At 36.7% G+C, this 17976-nt stretch overlaps 1 protein-coding gene across 2 annotated transcripts in view; it reads left to right on the top strand.

Annotated features, from left to right (window-relative positions):
- The window catches only part of NDFIP1 (Nedd4 family interacting protein 1), a 51707-nt gene that overhangs the window by 18288 nt on the left and 15443 nt on the right, over positions 1-17976 (top strand). The window contains exons 2-4 of one of the 2 annotated variants that reach the window (XM_079146099.1): positions 5910-5997; positions 11668-11831; positions 16658-16745. In XM_079146099.1, coding sequence (XP_079002225.1) covers positions 5910-5997; positions 11668-11831; positions 16658-16745 — 340 coding nt within the window. The remainder of the gene's footprint in view (positions 1-5909; positions 5998-11667; positions 11832-16657; positions 16746-17976) is intronic. The other variant, XM_079146100.1, reaches the window with a different exon arrangement.

Here is a 17976-nt window from a genome sequence, read left to right as displayed (position 1 = left end):
TGAATGGGAAGAATTTGGAGATGTTAGAGTGACACAATTTATAGTTACATTATAGAAAAAATAAAGAATAAAGAATACAATAAAGAATTTACCTTCCTCACAAACATTGTAGCTATTTCTGAATAATAGTAAAATTCTTACTCAGTTGTTTATCTAAAGGAATGTGATTGTTACTTCCTGGTAATTATACTGTTTCCTTTGGTAGGATTTAGAGTATACAGAAGTAGTAGGTTGGTAATGAAAGGTTTAAAAATTGCATTTTAAGGTAAAAATTTTATTAGAATTTAAAATGGTAATTAACTTTTAAAGCTAGAGTTTAGGCATCGACTCAGGATTTTCTCAGATTTATTGTTAGTAACTTAAAGAAGGAACTTGAAATTTGCAAGAATTATTTATTTACTTATTTTGCAGTACTGAGGATTGAACCCAGGGCCTTATGTATACTAGGTAAGTGTTGTACCACTGAGCCATTAGGGATTGGTCCATGGATAGCTGAATGAACTAGGGAGGTAGGACTTTAATTGAAGGAAATAGGTCAGTGGTAGTGTACTGTGAAGGGTTTATCTTTTTGCTGTGCTTCTCCCATCCCTTCCTGACTGCCACGACCTCAGCAGCTTTTTCTCTGCCACATCCTTCTGCTGTGATGTTTCTGTCTTGGAGCTAGCCAACCATGAACTGAACATATGAAACTATAAGTCAAAATAAATCTTCTCTCCTCTAATTTGTTCTTGTCAGGTGTTTTGGTTACATCAATGAAAAACTGACCAACACGTATTGGTACCTGTCTTGGAGTGTATGATTTATGGGGTGGGTTGTTTGTTTGATTTGTAGTACTGGCATTTGAACCCAGGGCCTTGCACATGGGAAGCAGGTACTCTACAACTAAACTACATCCCCAGCTCTTTTTTTTTTTAATTTTGAAATAGAGTTTCCCCTTGTTGACCAGGCTGGCCTCAAACTTGAGATCCTCCCCCTGCTTAGTTGCTGGGATTACAGATGTGCACTGCTGGGCCCAGCTTTTATTTAGTAGGATTTTTTGTTGTTTTTCCATTCTTTTAATATAGAGAATTGAAGAATGACTTTTAAGTGCCTATAGGTACTGACATTTGATGAAGTTATAAATCGTTGCCCCTTATTGAGCACTAATCCTAAACCTGGCTCTGCTGTTGCTCAAAAACAGCCTGTTTCTAAACTGAAGATCATCTTTAGAACTTCTTATGGGAGGATGGTAGTGAAACCTTCTTGCTGGGGTGGGAACTCAAATACAAATTAAAACCTGTCGTGTAAGTGTCTTTAAACTTGTTAAAGGTTTGTTTCTTTTAGAACTAGAGCTATGTACCAGAGATGTTTTTCTTCTGAGATGGGATCTCATTATTGCCTCAAAATTGCCTCTATCTCTTGGGCTCAAATGATTCTCCAGCCTCAGCCTCCTGAGTTGTTAGGACTATAGGCATATACCACTGCACCTGGCTCTTGGAGAGTCTTTAAAAGATCATATTTATTTTGAATAGCAATAGTAGTTGGATGCAGAAGAAGATGAGAAGGGGTAGAATCCTTTATTTTATTTGCAGGCTTAATCTTGAGAACAAATAGTAGGATCTGTTTGTAAATAAGTATTTTTTAAAAATTAAGAGTAAAGCTGGGCATAGTGGTGTGTTTTGTAATCCCAGAGACTGAGGCTAAGGCAGGAGAATCCCAAGTTCAAGGCCAACCTGAACAACTAAATGAGACTTTGTCTTAAAATAAAAATAAAAAGGTCTGAGGATGAAGCTCAGTGTTAGAGTGCCCTTAGTACTGTGTGCGTGTGGCAGGGGGATTGAAAGTGATGAAAGCCAGAAGGCACAACAGCAGATTATGATGTATCTAGAGTGGGAACATAGAAAAGAAAGTTATAGTGTAGAGTGCAGTAAAATGAAAGGCCATCTGAATTTTCAAATGATTGGTTGTTCTCAGTGGTAGAGACAAAGGTAGTTACAGGCAGTTTTGTATTAAACTCAGTACTTTAAATTTTATGTGTAAGCAATTGTATAGTTCTGTTTGGGAAAAAAAATGCCATAATCATAGTAGAGAGGCTGAAGTTTAGCTTAGTGATAGAGAGAGCTCTTGCCTAGCATGCTCTAGGTCCTAGAGATGTTCAAGCCCCAGGAACACAGTAAATAAATTAATGTAATTAATTAAATAAAAGTAAAATTGGTCAGAATTTTAACAAAAATATGATGAAAAGAATCCAGTCCTCAACAGTTATTATCACAGTCACCCAACAGTGCTGTGCACTGAGAGCAGAAATTCCTATTCCTTTTAGGCCTCTTGGAGGATCATCTACAATCCAGATTCCATGAGAGTCAAGATGGGACTTGAGTGGGTTCCTACTGCCCTAGTTGATATAATAGACTGAACCTTTTCAGTTGCAACCCAAAGTTTCAATGGTACTTATTCTCACAGTGCTCTGAAGACAGCCTGAAGATCTTTGACCTCCGGGATGTGGCTGGGAGATCTGCACGGGAATGTTCCCAGACATAGAAAAGGAGAATCTTAAAAATATATTTTTGAGTTGAGGATAGGGGGTATATACCTGTAATTCCAGCTACTTGAGAGACCGAAGCACGAGGATGGCAAGTTCAAGGCCAACCTCAGCAATTTAACAAGAGTGTCTCAAAAGGACTGGGGATATAGCTTACACTTGGGTTCAATCTCCAGTAGCATTAAAAAAAAAAAAAAAAAAAAAAAAAGGAACCAGGTAAATAATTCATAGCCGACTCTAGTTTTAGTGCACATTCCCTCTCCTTTCTTAGGGAGTGCCTGACTTGTATTTCCCAAAGTGTAAGAATATGTATGTTTTAAGATTTTGGGGGCTGGGCATGGTGGTGCTGGCCTGTAATCCAGGGGCTGTGGAGGCTGAGACAGGAGGATCATGAGTTCAAAGCCAGCCTCAGTAATTTAGCAAGTCATTAAGCAACTGAGTGAGACCCTGTCTCTAAATGAAATACAAAATAGGGCTGGGGATGTGGCTCAGTGGTTGAGTACCCCTGAGTTCAATCCCTGCTTAAAAAAAAAAAAAAAAAAAAAAAAAAAAGTTTATTGTCCAGCAAGTTATTATTGAACATGACAGCGATCACTAAATGCCTTTTTTTTTTTTTTTTTAAGATGATTGCTTCTTTTTTCCCCCACACTTTAGTGTTTTATTTTAAATCCACTTTCTTGGTAACTCTTAATCTTACCATCAGCATTGTAGAAATAAGCCAGAGTGGGAAGGTGAGGTGAGGTTTTGGAATCATCCCAGTGTGTGGAGCCTCCATAGTCACGTGGTTTTTTTTTTTTTTTTTTTTTTTTCTTGCTTGTTTTGCTTTGTGTTTTTGTTGCTGGGGATTATTGAACCTAGGGGTGCTCTTCCACTGGGCTGCATCTGCCCCAGTCCCCTTTTTCCCCCTAGTCCTTTTAACTTTTTATTTTGAGATGGGGTTTCACTAAGTTGCTGAAGCTGGCCTTGAACTTGCGATCCTTCTGCTTCAATCTCCCAAGTCACTGGGATTACTTGTACTACTGTGTCGAGCTTGTTTTTCCTTTCTTACAGATGGAAATATTATTACATGATTCTAAAGTAATAGTTTTAATGGAGCAAAAACTTTACCTGGTAATGTTTCTTTTTTCCTTACCAAAGAGAAAATTGGGGTTTCTGAGAAGGTTGGAATTTCTTTGCTCTGTTATCTGTTACTGTAGTGGCGGGTGATCAAATTTCACATTTCCAGGTTGCTAGGAGACTGACAGCCTATCTTATAGATAATGACACGTAAAACCTCTTTACCTCTTTACTCTTTGAACGTCTGTATTTCTTAGAATTGCCATGTTTCCTTTCTGAAACCTAAATTATACAGAGGAAATATGATTACTTTGACCAAGTTCAGGAAATATAAAACAGGTCAGAAATCAAGCAAGGCTTAAAGGACATTCCTTGTTGCTTTGTAGTAAGGTAACATTTTGAAAATTTGTTTTTGCCTCTGATCTTATGGCTGACACTTTTGCTGCTGATTTTTGTGATCTTCCCTTAGCACAAGAGTGGTTAGTGAGGGAGCTAGGGCTTCAGATTATATTAAACCCAGTAATGCAGGTAAGCCATGGTTCCAGGAACTTTACTCAAATAATTCACCCATTTAGCATCCTATAAAAGTTTGACTTTCCTATAACTCTTTTGCCCTTACGCTTTCATTTATAAGAAAAAAAATCTCAGGTTACGATACAGTTATTTGGAGAGTGCCTTCAATTTAGATTACTAGGGCTCAAAACATCTGCCCAGATGATATATACTGATGAGAATATAGCATGAGAATTCATTTGACGTTGAATGCTTTGCAGTAGTAATCAGAAAAGTTTGTTGGGATCTGGTTCTTAATAGCATGGGGCTTAGAGATTCAGATGGTCACTTGGAATTTAATGGATTAGGGAGTTCTTCGTATTATGACACCTTAGGTCTTGTTCTGTCTTAATTTATGATAAGGGTTTGTAACAGTGTGGATTAGAGGTGGTGTGTGTTTTATAAGTACCTCATTTGGCTCTACATATTATGACGACACTGAAGCCAGGGTCAGACTCTTAAATTGGTTATATCAATGAATACTCTGTTAGTACTTTACATATTGGCTCCCAGTTCTAGCCAGTTCATCTTTTAAATAAATATGGACTGCAGATTACACTAGAAAAATTAGAAGAGATGTCTTTTTTCTATGATGGTAACTTGGGTAGACTGTCCATACCAGAAATAGCAGGTAGACACTTTCACTGTGAGTTATTTAAAATAACTGAAGAAAGGCTAGGGATTTAGCTCAGTGGTAGTAGAACATGTGCTTGGCATGCCCTAGACCCAGAGTTCCATCCCCAACACCCAAAATATAAGTAAAATAAAAATAACCTAACAGAAAATTTGGCTATTGAAAAAGTTGCTCAGATAGGAAAAAGGGAGATGTCCAGAGTTTAGAATTTTATGTTTTCATAACTATCTCAATTATTTAAGATTTAATTTCTGTGTGTAAACTGAATATAATGTTAAATCTTGAATTCCCTTGATTTGTGTTTGTCCTAACACATTATTTTTCTGACTTTATAAAATTATATAAGTGATACTCAGAAAAATAGAATATATATATAAAAAACAAAAAGAAAAAGATTTGCTATACTTCCATTTCTTAGAGATAATAGTGCTGAATTGTAGATGTCTATCATTCTAGATATTCTTTCCATAATGAATCAGTCTTCTGTGTGTATGTGTGTGTGTGTGTGGCGGGGGTGGGGGAGTGTTACTGGGGATTGAACCCAGGACCTTGCACATATTAAGCAGTCTTTTGCTGAACTACACCCTGAAACCTTTAAAAAAAAATTATTTTGAGACAGTACCTCACTAAGTTACCCAGTCTGGCCTCAAACTTGGGATGCCCCTGTCTCAGCCTCTCAAAGCTGGAATTACAGGCATGCACCACATACCTGGTTTATATCTGTCTTTAAAAAAACAAATTATGTGATGCATCCTCTTTGGTAAATTTAGCTTTTTCTTTTTCATGCAACAGTTTGAATATCTGGCCAAGTTGTCAAATTTTTATTTCTTATGGCTGCCTAATAGTCCTTTGTAAAATGTACTGTAATAAATCCTCTGTGATTGGAATTTAGACTGCTTCCAGTTTTTGCTGCAATAACATTTTTATCGAACTTTTTCTCTTTGATCAATTCTATAGAATGATTTCCTGGGAGTAGGAATTTTTTTTTTACGTTTTTAAATTTTTTTTTTTTTTTTTTAAAGGATTTGCATGATTTAAGGCTTTTGAAACACATCACCAGCTTTCTAGAAAGGATACTCTTATCTTCAGGTTCTCTTCTCTCTAATTGGTTTTATATGTGCTTTAATATCTGAAATTTTTATTTAGTTGCAGAATGAAGAAGAGCCTGGGGAACCTGAACAGGCTGCAGGTGATGCTCCTCCACCTTACAGCAGCATCTCTGCAGAGAGTGCAGGTAGGTAATGGGGCAAGGTGATTACCGAATTCAAAAACACACTTAGACCGTGTCTGGTATTATGTTTATTGGCATTTGCCTTTGCTTGGTTTTCCTTAAGTTGTCCTTGGCCTCAAAGATGAAAAAAATTCACTTTACTATTCTAAAAAAAACAGATAAAAACCTATTTCATTGTGGCTTTTTTATAGAGCTCAGTTTTATTCCAGCTGACTCTTAATTAAAGGAAGTAGAAATTGAGGAATTGGGCAATCGCTTTCAATTTTAGAATCCAATTCTTCATTAGCCCTTTGTGATCTTAGTACCTATGTATAGCCTGTAAAAGCAGTAATACACTGGTATTGAATGTCTTTTATGCTAGTAAATCCTTAATGAAAAAAAAAAAAATAGAAATCTTTCAGCTCTTTCATTCTATTTCGTTCTTCATAGCTTAGACTTTTTTTGTTTCGTTTTCAGTCTTCTAATCTTATGCCAGATTATCTGTTATGTATGTGTGAAAGAGTTGGGGGAGAAGAAAGAAAATGTCATTAGTTGAGGGTTTTTGGTAACTAGAGTTTCTGAATACCAGTTCTGCTCTAATTTCTCAAAGTTGACCAGTTTTGATAGAAACTCTTCCATCTTTTCTGAAACAGAACTATGGTAGAGTGGCATACAGATGACCCATGTGCCACGACTGAATTCAGCCTTCTTCCAAGATAGATACCGTAGATGAATGGAGACATCATTCATGGTGCAGAGCTCAGACACAGCCTCATTTCAATACAGCAGTTTTGGCAGTTGTTAGTTGATATGAGATTGATAATTTCTGGCTCTGAGGTTGCCATTATATAGTTACAAGAAACAGGTCATTCAGTGTTTCATCTCTGTTCTGACTTCAGTTTCTGAACTTGTGTTAGTCTCCTTGTATTTCTGTCACCTTGTACTAGTTATGATTCTTTTATTTGTAAGCACCTGAAACCAATCGCACTAATACAAGACTTGGAAAATTTCTAGGTTATCTTGTGGAACCAAGTTAAGGCTGGAACATAAAGACTTGGAAAAGAAATCACAATGCCATCATCCTTTATTCTCTTCAGATCATAAATTCTGCTCTTCATTTAAATGCACCCATTAAAAAACCCAACTCAATAAGAATTTAGTTTTTTTTTTTTAAGGATTCCTTTTTTATTAATGATAAAAGTTCTTTACATTTAGCTTCTCCCAATCATTAGAATGTAATTTTTTTTTCCTAAGTAGTATCCGAGTTTCTGTCTTCTGCGTTGTAAAACTGTAAACCACTTTAGATAGAACTCTTTCTCAAACACCTTTGTGTCTTATTCACTTACATCTTGTACTCTTTGTTTAAATTTTTCTGTATGGTTAGGGATTACAATTAGAAAGTTTCTCGTAGATGTCCTGTTCTATAGTACAGTGATGACTTCACTGAGTTTTTTTTTTATTTTTTTACTAAAGGGGAGAGTCATTATGCAAAATAGTGAAATTCATTCTGATATATTCATATATGTACTTCATTGAGATTTATAGAACTTTGTGATTAAAGAATAGGTTCTCCATATTTGATCCCACCTTCCCCCCATTGTTAGATGATATGTCTTGTTGCCACCAGTTTGAGGTCCCTTCACCTCTTTCTCATGTGTTTGTTTATTTTACTATGGACCTGAACAGCAAATAGCAAAGCTTCTTAAGATTGGGTCCAAAGTAAAGGTAGACTGTTTCTAGAATACAGGCCTGATGAACTCTGTCTTTAAATATATAGTCTTTGGGGTTTGCAGTATTTCATCTGAACACCCAGGCCTTGAAGCCAGGGCATAGTAGTGCACGCCTATAATCCCAGCAACTCAGAAGGCGGAGGCAGGAGGACCACAAGTTCAAGGCCAGCCTTGATTATTTAACAAGGCCCTAAGTAACTTAGTGAGACCCTATCTCAAAATTTACGAAGTAAAATAAAGGACTGGGGATGTGGCTCAATGATAAAGTGCCCCTGGGTTCAATCCCAGCTACCAAAAAGAAGATAAAGTGCTTAATATTCAGGCCTTGAAAATAGAAGAAAGGAAGCAGAGAGGGAGGACTTCCTACCTCTCTCTGTCTTTTAAATTCCTATTAAATGAAGTGTCAGGAAAATGTGTTTAATATGTAGATTGTAAATTATACAAGAACATTAATCTTTTAATCATTTTTGAACTAGAGTTTTCCTTTTTGGAAAAAGTAGACCTTTAACATGACCTTTCTTTCATTGAAGGGGCCTTGCTTATTTTTGAGATGAATGTTGACTATGAATACCTTTTAGTCCATTTTAAAAAAAGATTAAAATCTGGAGGGGATATGTACTTATTGTTGGGGAATACTCACTTAACCTAATACTACTTTATTTTATATTTTATATTTTATTAGAGTATTTAATAAGTATTAGATAATTATTGTTTTGAATATACTAAATAAACTTGGAAACATTGTCATTAAGCTTTTCATAAAAATTTAACATTATAGGAGACACCCATATTGATGGATTGCATTTTTTAAAAGAAATCTTTTGAAATAGAGAAAAATGTTCTTTGATTGTGTGTTCACTTGGTAATAAGTAGGTATCAGTTATATTAATGTATTCAAAATGACTATGCCAGTAGTTTAAAGTTATAGGTTTCAATTTGTAATATGTCTTTATATAACTGGGTTAAAAGTAAAAAGAAATTGCCTAGGAAATTATATATGGAATGTTTATAATGTACATGCATGTGCTTTTATTTTTTTGTGTACATGTACATTAAATAGTTACTTTGATGGAGAACAAAGTAAGTGCTTTCTTTTTCTTTTAAGTAAGCTCTTATATTGATTACATGGCAAGTTTTTTTTTTTTTTTTGCGGTGCTGGGGATTGAACCCAGGGCCTTGTGCTTGTGAGGCAGGCACTCTACCAACTGAGCTATATCCCCAGCCCTACATGGCAGTTTTAATTTTCATAATTTTTTTTTCTTTTTTTGGTACTGGGTACTAAACCCAGGGTACTGAGCTATATTCCTAGTCCTTTCTGTTTCTTATTTTGAGACAGGGTCTCATTAAGTTGCTGAGCCTGGCATTGAACTTGATCTCCTTCTACCTCAGCCTCCCTAGTTACTGGGATTACAGGCATGTACCACCACAAGTCTATATTTTCTTTGAAAAGTTTTTATTATTTTTCTTTTCACATTTAGATCTGTATTCCCTCTGCAGTTGATTTCTCTATATAGTATAAAGTAATGGTCAAGATTAATTTGTTCTTCCATGTGAACATCTAGTTGGCTCAGCACCTTTATTGAATAGACCATCTTTCTCTACTCTTCTGTAGTATTACCTTTATTATAAATTAGGTGACCATATTTGTGTGGATCTCTTTTTTGCCTCACTATTCTGTTCTTTGATTTATTTGTTTTTGTGTACCTTGCTGTTTTAACTTTAGAGTTTTATGATCTTGATGTCTGATTATAGGTCCTTCAGCTTTTAAAGTTTTTAAAATTTTTGTATTACTGGGAATTGAACCCAGGGCCATGTGTGCATGCTTATCAAGTGTTCTGAGCTGCAGTGCCAGCCCTGCGCCCCCTCCCAGTTTTGTTTTTGTTTTTTTTTTTTTTTCCTACTGCTAGCCCTTTTTATTTTTTACTTTGAGATAGGGTTTGCTAAGTTGCCCATACTGGCTTTGTACTTGGTGATCCTCCTGCCTCAGCCTCCACAGTAGCTAGGATTACAGGTGTGTGTCACTATATGGGTTTGTTCAGTTTTTTTTTTGTTTTTTATAATTGCTTTGACTGTTCTTAACATGTTATGTTTCCATGTATATTTTAGAATCAGCTTGTCAATTTCCATAAAACTGGAAAAAACAAAAGCCCTGTTAGAATTTTAGAATTTTACACTGTATTTGTGGGTTAGTTTGAAGAGAAATAATGTCTTTATAATGTTTTCTTCCAGTTTATGAACATGATCTATTCCTCCATTTATTAAGGTCTTTAACTTCTCTCCATATTTTGTAATTTTCATTATAGAAGTCCTGCACACTTTTTATTCCATTTATTTTTAAGTGTTTGAAATATATTGATGCTGTTGTAAATGATCCTTTATGATCTCATTTTCCATTTGTTGCTGGTATAGACAAATATGATTGGTGATTTATATTACTATATATTCAGAGACTTTGCTAAGCTCACATATTTTAATAGTTTACAGATTATTTTGGATATTCTGCATATGCTATAATGCCTCTGTAATTGACAGGGTTTTTTTTTTCTTTCTAATTCTTACATCTTTTGTTTCATTTTCTTGCCTCGTTGCGCCAGTCTAGTACTTTTTAAACATTTAGTTAGAAGTGGTTGATAATGCGTATTTTTGTCTCATTCTATAATCTTAGAGAAGAAAGCTTTTAGTAATTTACCATTAACTGTGGTGTTTACACTGTTTTATTTGGGGGCGGGGGGGTAGAGATTTGTGACCAGATTAAGTTTTTTGTTTTTTTCCTGTTTTACTAAGTGTTTTAGTGGATATTTGTTTTATCAAATATGTTATCTGTCTGTGTCATGATACTAGAATATTTTTCCCTTTTTATTAATGATGTGCATTATGTTGACAGTTTTAGTAACATATTACAGTAAGAATTTTGAAAGTGAATCATAAGAAAAAGTTAAATTTGAACTATAGGAGTATTTTTTCAAATTTTTAAATTTTTTTGAAGAATCATATAGAAATTTAACTTACAGATATATGTTTTCTGATTGTATTGAATTGTTCATAATAGAGGACTATGAGAAATGGAGATGGCAATGTTAAAAAGAGTAAATGAAAATTTTAATAGAGATAAGTAATTGTTCTGTTAATGAATTAGTTAGCTTAAGCATACCAGAGAAAATAATATGTGGCCGAAAATCTTGTGAAAGAGTAAAGTACCAAAATAAGAAATGAATTTTAAGCTTTGGCTTTTTTTTCCTTCCAAGTTGACAATAGTAGGAAACCCCAATACAGATTTACGTACACATGTGAAGTATTTTTAGCTGAACTGTTTTCCTTATTCCACTGTTGAACTTAAGTGACTTTTGAAAACCTATATGATGGTCTAAAATAGTGTTCGAAAAGCTGTTGGGGGACTGGGTCTGGGGCTGTGGCTCAATGGTAGAGTGCTCACCTAGTACATGTGAGGCACTGGGTTCAAGCCTCAGCACCACATAAAAATAAATAAAGGTATTGTGTCCATCTCTGACTAAAAAAAATTTTTTTAAAAAAGTAGTTGGAAATAAGGATGCAAAGTGAGTCTGGATTTCCAAGCACTGAGAAGTGAATAAATTTAAAAATTATCCATAGTCTCTTACATTCTTTTTTATTTTTATTTTTATTTTTTTGGTACTGGGGATTGAACCCCAGGGGCACTCAACCACTGAGCCACATCCCCGGCCCTTTTTATATCTTATTTAGAGACAGGGTCTCTCGGTAAGTTGCTTAGAGCCTTGCTAAGTTGCTGAGGGTGACTTCAAACTCACTCACAATCCTTCTGCCTCAGTCTCCTGAGCTGCTGGAATTATAGGTGTACACCACTGTGCCTAGCTCTTTCATTCATTTTTAAGTGTCTTGGGTTTTTTTGTTATTCTATATGTACTCTTAGGAATAGAATGGGTTTTATTTGCCACATAATGCAACTCCTTTTATTCTTTTAATTCAGCTACTCATCAGATAATGGTGACTTTTCCTGCAGCCTATTTTGACTACAAAGATGAGTCTGGGTTTCCAAAGCCCCCATCTTACAACGTGGCTACAACGCTGCCCAGTTATGATGAGGCAGAGAGAACCAAGGCGGAAGCTACCATCCCTTTGGTTCCTGGAAGAGTAAGTATTGTTTACCATTCATGATACTTGATGGACTGCTTTATGGTAATTGTTATTTCATTATCCACTTTTGTTATTTCTTGGGATAGTATTAATTAGTAAAAGTACAGATAATTTTAAACAAATACATTTTCTTTTTGGATAATAAATATCTCTTCCTGAAAAGTAATAAGATAGAGAGGTATGAATGAGCAGATAATCACTAGTTAAGCAGATAATCACTAGTTAAGTCATTTTCTCTGTTAAGTTCTCAGTTAAGTTATTTTCTCTGTGACTTAAACTGCTGCCACAACTTTTGTAAAGTTTCCTAGGGTGCTCAAAACATCTTGGAGCAGGGGCTGATTTAGGAAACATTCTGACTGCCTTGATTCTGCACAATTAATAGGTCGGTGTTAGGTGGGTAGTTGCTAAGGAGGTCTATGGAAATAACAAATATGTGCAAGTCCATAGAATTAAACTCATAAAAGGGACCTTAACAGTCCGTTTTATGCCTTCGGCAGTCCAGATCATACCATTTGAGGGGTATAATGAGTTCAGATCTCATCTAGCCTGCTGTTGATTCACAGGGCTGGGATGTGAGATAAGCCAGCAGAGATTTTTGGGGTGCTTTTGTGTCGCTGGCTCTTTGCGGTTCCAAAAATCTGTGGATATTTGTCACCGCCTGCAGCAACAACTTGCACGGGTCTTATGGGTGGTGGAGTGGAAACTGAGGCACTTACATTCTTTCTCTTTGGTGCACTGCTTTCTTGCTTGTTTATAGAGGATAGAGGAAATGAAGTTTACTTGCTTTGAGAGGAGAGAGAGACCCCGCTTATCAGAGAGAAAGAAACTTTGCTTAAGAGAGAAACTTTGATTGAAAGACAGGCTTTTCTTAGAGCTTAGAAGGAGAGAGGCCTGCCACGCCTTAAAGTCCTGCATCCTGTGAACTAAGGGTGTGTCTACCTAAGGTCCTCTAGTGATGCTTCTCAGTTCTCCGTTCCGCAATCTGCCTTCTGCAGCTGCCCCTACTCGCTGCTGTGTTTTTCCCTCTGGCTGCTTCTAATGGCTGCTGTGGCGTGTCTTCTTCTCTGGCTTCTGCTGCGCCGCGTGTCTTTTTCTCTGGTTGCTTCTAATGGCTGCTATGGTGTGTCTTCTTCTCTGGCTACTGCTGCGCCGCGTGCCTTTCCCTCTGGTGGCTGCTAATGGCTGCTATAGCGTGTTTTTCCCTCTGGCTGCTGCCCCGCGTGTGTCTTCTTCTACTAGCTCTTCTGGTAATGGCTGCTGCGTCTCTGTCTCGCGGTGCCTACGTTTATATCACCTCCAGGACACGGAGAGCAGGGCCACGCCTCTTACGCAAAGATTAGGCGAGATGCTGGAGCAGGCAATTAGTGCTTGAGAACACATGGGCATACATTGTGTGCATGGACGAGAAAATCACCTGAGTGTGCTTATGTCAATTAACCTCCTCGCTGCCGATGTGATCAGGCGCCATCCTGGCGCCGCCAACATGGCACAGCCCCCAACACTTTTGGCTCTTGATGTTAGATTTGTAAGTGATAAATATACAGTTTCATAAATATTCATGCAGGTCAAGATTGATGCATGTAGAACCTTGGGCCACATATTGGGGGAATGGTGGCAGTCAGGGTTCTAGGCTCTAGACCTGGCAGGAGACTGGAGGGAATGATAAAATAAGAAAAGAAGCCCAGCCAGGCATAGTTTTGCACACTTGTAATCCTACCTGCTCAGGAAACTGAGGCAGGAGGACTGCAAGTTAGAGGCCAGCCTCAACAACTTAGCAAGACTCTGACTGGGGGAAGAAAAGAAAGGTGGGGGCGGGGAGCAACTGGGGGTTGTAGCTCAGTGGTAGAGCACCTGTATATTCAATTCCTAGTAATGGGGGCAGGGAGGACAAAAAGAGAGAAGTTCCCCTTATTTTAGGATAGTGGAGCGCTTATAGGCTGTGCCTACTATAAGGAATGGAGCTCTTAAAACCACTTCTTGGCAGAAATAATTTATAAGCTCAGTAAAAGCTGACCCTACATGATGATGTGCATTCAGATTTTGTTGGTTCTAAGGAAAAACTTAAGAACCCTCATGGAGTTTATTGTCCAAACACAAAACAGTCCTAACATAACTGCAATATTGATTTGAAGCAAAAAATGTGGATGAGTAAAAAGCTTTGTATATGTTAGGATAAAGAGCTTAAAATCCAGCTAGGTTAGGACTGGAGTTGTGGCTCAGTGATAGAGTGCTTGCCTAGCACACAAGAGGCACTGGGTTTGATCCTCATCACCATATAAAAATAAATAAAGGTATTATGTCCATCTGCAACTAAAATATATATATATTTTAAAATAAGCATATTTTAATATATATATATATTTAAATCCAGTTAGGTTAAAAGGTCCACAGATATTTATATCTACTCTGTGTAAGAGCAGTGGCATCAGGAACTGACTTTTTACTAGGGGATCATGGGGAACAATGGGATGTGTAGTAGGTCCACAGTTTTGATGGAATAAGAACATTCCAAAGCGAAAAAGCCCAGAAAGCAGATGTAAATTTAACCTGGTATAGGGCAGTGTTGTGGATGTAGTCATCGGTTTTTCATGAGCAAGGACCTTGTAAAGGGAGAGAGAAAGATGTGACCAGAGCTGCTGTTTGTATAATCCTTGGAATGCTAGGCTGACACTTTTAAATTTAGTATCTGGCTCATGTGGAATCCTTTGAATCAGGATTCAATCAGGAATATGAAAGGAATAGTCTAGTATTTTGGAAATATTAACCTGGCAACTATTTATAGGAGAAACCATGATAGAAGAGAGCCCAAGGACAGGAAGAACATTTAGAAGGCATTTACAGTATTATTAGAAGTTACTTCATATATTTTTGGTGTATAATTCTGAATAGCTATGCAAAACACAATTTATTTCTGCCAGTCGTGGCCTTGCACACCTGTAATTTCAACTACTCAGGAGTCTGAGCCAGGAGGATCACAAGTTCAAAGTCAGCTTGGATTTAGTGAGATCCTGTCTCAAAATAAAATTTAAAAGGCTGGAGATGAGCTGGCACAATGACATATAATCCCAGTAGGTCCAGATGCTGAAGCAGGAGGATCGTAAATTTGAGGTCAGCCCCAGCAATTTAGTGACCCTCAGTAACTTTGTGAGACTCTGTCTCAAAATAAAAAGGGCTGGGGATGTAGCTCAGTGGTAAAGTACCCCTGGATTTAATTCCTGTTACTGTTATAACCCTCCCCTTAAAAAAAAAAAAAAAAAAAAAAAAAAAGATAGGATTTTATTCTGCTAATGTAAACTCATAATACTAGATATTTAATATTTTTGAAAAATCAATTTAAACTAGACATAGGGGTGCATGTCTATAATTGTAGTGAGTAGGGAGGCTGAAGCAAGAGTATCTCAAGTTCAAGGCTAACCTAGGCAACTTAGTAAGACCCTGTCTCAAAATAAAAAATAAAAAAGGGCTAGGGGTATAGCTTAGTAGTAGAGCACCCTTGGGTTCAGTTCCTGGTACCACAAAACAAAACCTATAAAACAAAACAAAACATTCCTTTAAAGATTTCAAACAGTAGAGGAAGTGTATTCGGTTAGAGAAAATAACTGCCACTGATGCATCCTTTCTCTAGTTCCCCTCTCCAGGGTAACCACTGGTAACAGTTGGTATAGATTGTTCTAGACCCTTTTCTGTGTAGGACAAGTTTTGATTGTCCCTAAAACATTTTTTTTTTTTTTTTTTTTTTTAAATTTGAGGCACTTTCATTGAACTGCGTAGAACTCATTACTTTCAGTTTTAAATATTTCAATACATACCTATATCAGTTGGAAAGATAAGTCACATGTTGGTGTTGGTCAGGATCATATATTCCTTTTAAACCTGCAATATTGTGTTTTCAAGTTAAGATAGAAAAGATCTATATGCCAATTAGACTGAAGGTGAGTTTGTTGCAGACCTGTATATCAATACAAATAAATGCTTACGGACAAGTTGAGCAGTGGGCAGCTCTAGAAACTCTTCATGTATCATCATGCTGTCCTTCCCTCCCCACTGCCCTACCCCCATCAGCACTTGAACTGGTCAATTTTATCCCCTCAGTAAGCTTAGTCCTGGATTACTATTATATTGTAGCCCTAAACAGGTGCTTGATTGCTGATTTTGTAATTTAAGCCAAATGTGTAAGCAGTTTTTTAAAGATGATTTTTAAAAAGAAAAATAGTCCTTAGTGAATTTTTTAAAAAAATTGTTTTTTCACTTTACCACTGAGTTACATTCCCAGCCCCTTTTTATTTTATATTTGAGACAGGTTCTCATTAAGTTGCTGAGGGTCTTATTAAATTGCTGAGTCTGGTCTTGAACTTTCAAACCTCCTTCCTCAGCCTCCCACATTGCTGGAATTACAGGTAGGCACCACTGCTCCTGGCTGTGAACTTTTAAATTATTGAAGTGTGTTGTTAAAAGACTTTCCACTGGAGCTGTGCAGCTAAGTGATATAGTATATCCTTAGCAGGCAGGAGGCCCTGGTTTCAATTCCAAGTGCCAGAGGTGGGGGGGAAAGAGTTTGGGTTATAAAATGAAAAATTCATTTTGAAAACCATGGAGATTAAAAAAAATGTTTCAACTCTAATTATATCTTTTACTTCATAAGTGCAAAATGAAATTCTTAACACATACAGAACCTTTAATGTTCATAATTTTGAATTGAACCAAAGTCATACATTTTCTCCTTGGTTTTTATATTTGCCTCTTTTAAAAAATTTTTTTTTCTTGATGTCTTTCATTTGCCTAGAAATCATTTTTTATTAATTTACCTTTTTCTTTTTAATTAGGATGAAGATTTTGTGGGCCGGGATGATTTTGATGATGCTGACCAGCTAAGGATAGGAAATGATGGGATTTTCATGTTAACTTTCTTCAGTAAGTATACACACACAACAGAGTCTCTTTTTAAAAACCAGGGTTCTAATCGACAAATGGGCTAAGGAAATGAACAGACACTTCACAGAAGATCTACAAGCAATCAACAAACATATGAAAAAATGTTCAACATCTCTAGTAATAAGAGAAATGCAAATCAAAACCACCCTAAGATTCCATCTTACCCCAATTAGAATGGCGATCATCAAGAATACAAGCAACAACAGGTGTTGGCGAGGATGTGGGGAAAAAGGTACACTCATACATTGCTGGTGGGGCTGCAAATTAGTGCAGCCACTCTGGAAAGCAGTGTGGACATTCCTTAGAAAACTTGGAATGGAACCACCATTTGACCCAGCTATTCCACTCCTTGGCCTATACCCAAAGGACTTAAAATCGGCATACTACAGAGATACAGCCACATCAATGTTCATAGCTGCTCAATTCACAATAGCCAGATTGTGGAACCAACCTAGGTGCCCTTCAATTGATGAATGGATAAAGAAACTGTGGTATATATATACAATGGAATATTACTCGGCCATAAAGAATGATAAAATTATGGCATTTGCAGGCAAATGGATGAAATTGGAGAATATCATGCTAAGTGAGATAAGCCAATCTCAAAAAACCAAAGGACGAATGATCTCGCTGATAAGTGGATGATGACACATAATGGGGGGTGGGAGGGGTTAGTGTTAGGGTTAGAGTTAGGGTTAGGGATGGGGGCAAGAATGGAGGAAGGAAGGACTGTATAGAGGGAAAAGGGGTGGGGGGTGGGGAGAAGGGAAAAAACAACAGAATGAATCAAACAACATTACCCTATGTACATTTGTGATTACACAAATGGTATGCCTTTACTCCATGTACAAACAGAGAAACAACATTTGTTTACAATTAAAAAAAAAAAACCAGGGTTCTTTGGATCTATGGGAAATATAATTAAAGCAGTTATTGGAAGGCTACATTTTTACATGAGCTAAGCTTCTTTTTCCAAGTCTATAGGACCTCTTAATAATATTCCTACTCACACCTAATCTGTAGTGTAGGAATTAAATGCCGTAGTGTGATAAGTTTTATTCTATAAGCTTCTATTTTTTTTAGTTGTTAATGAACCTTTATTTATTTATTTATATGTGGTGCTGAGATTCAAACCCAGTGCCTCACACATGCTAGGCACATGCTTTATCACTGAGCCACAATCCCAGCCTAGCTTCTATTTTTTGATAGG

The sequence above is a fragment of the Sciurus vulgaris genome (assembly GCF_902686455.1).
Source record: "Sciurus vulgaris genome assembly, chromosome: 6".
NCBI classification, from domain to species: Eukaryota; Metazoa; Chordata; class Mammalia; order Rodentia; family Sciuridae; genus Sciurus; species Sciurus vulgaris.
This window is presented reverse-complemented; position numbering and strand designations above follow the sequence as displayed.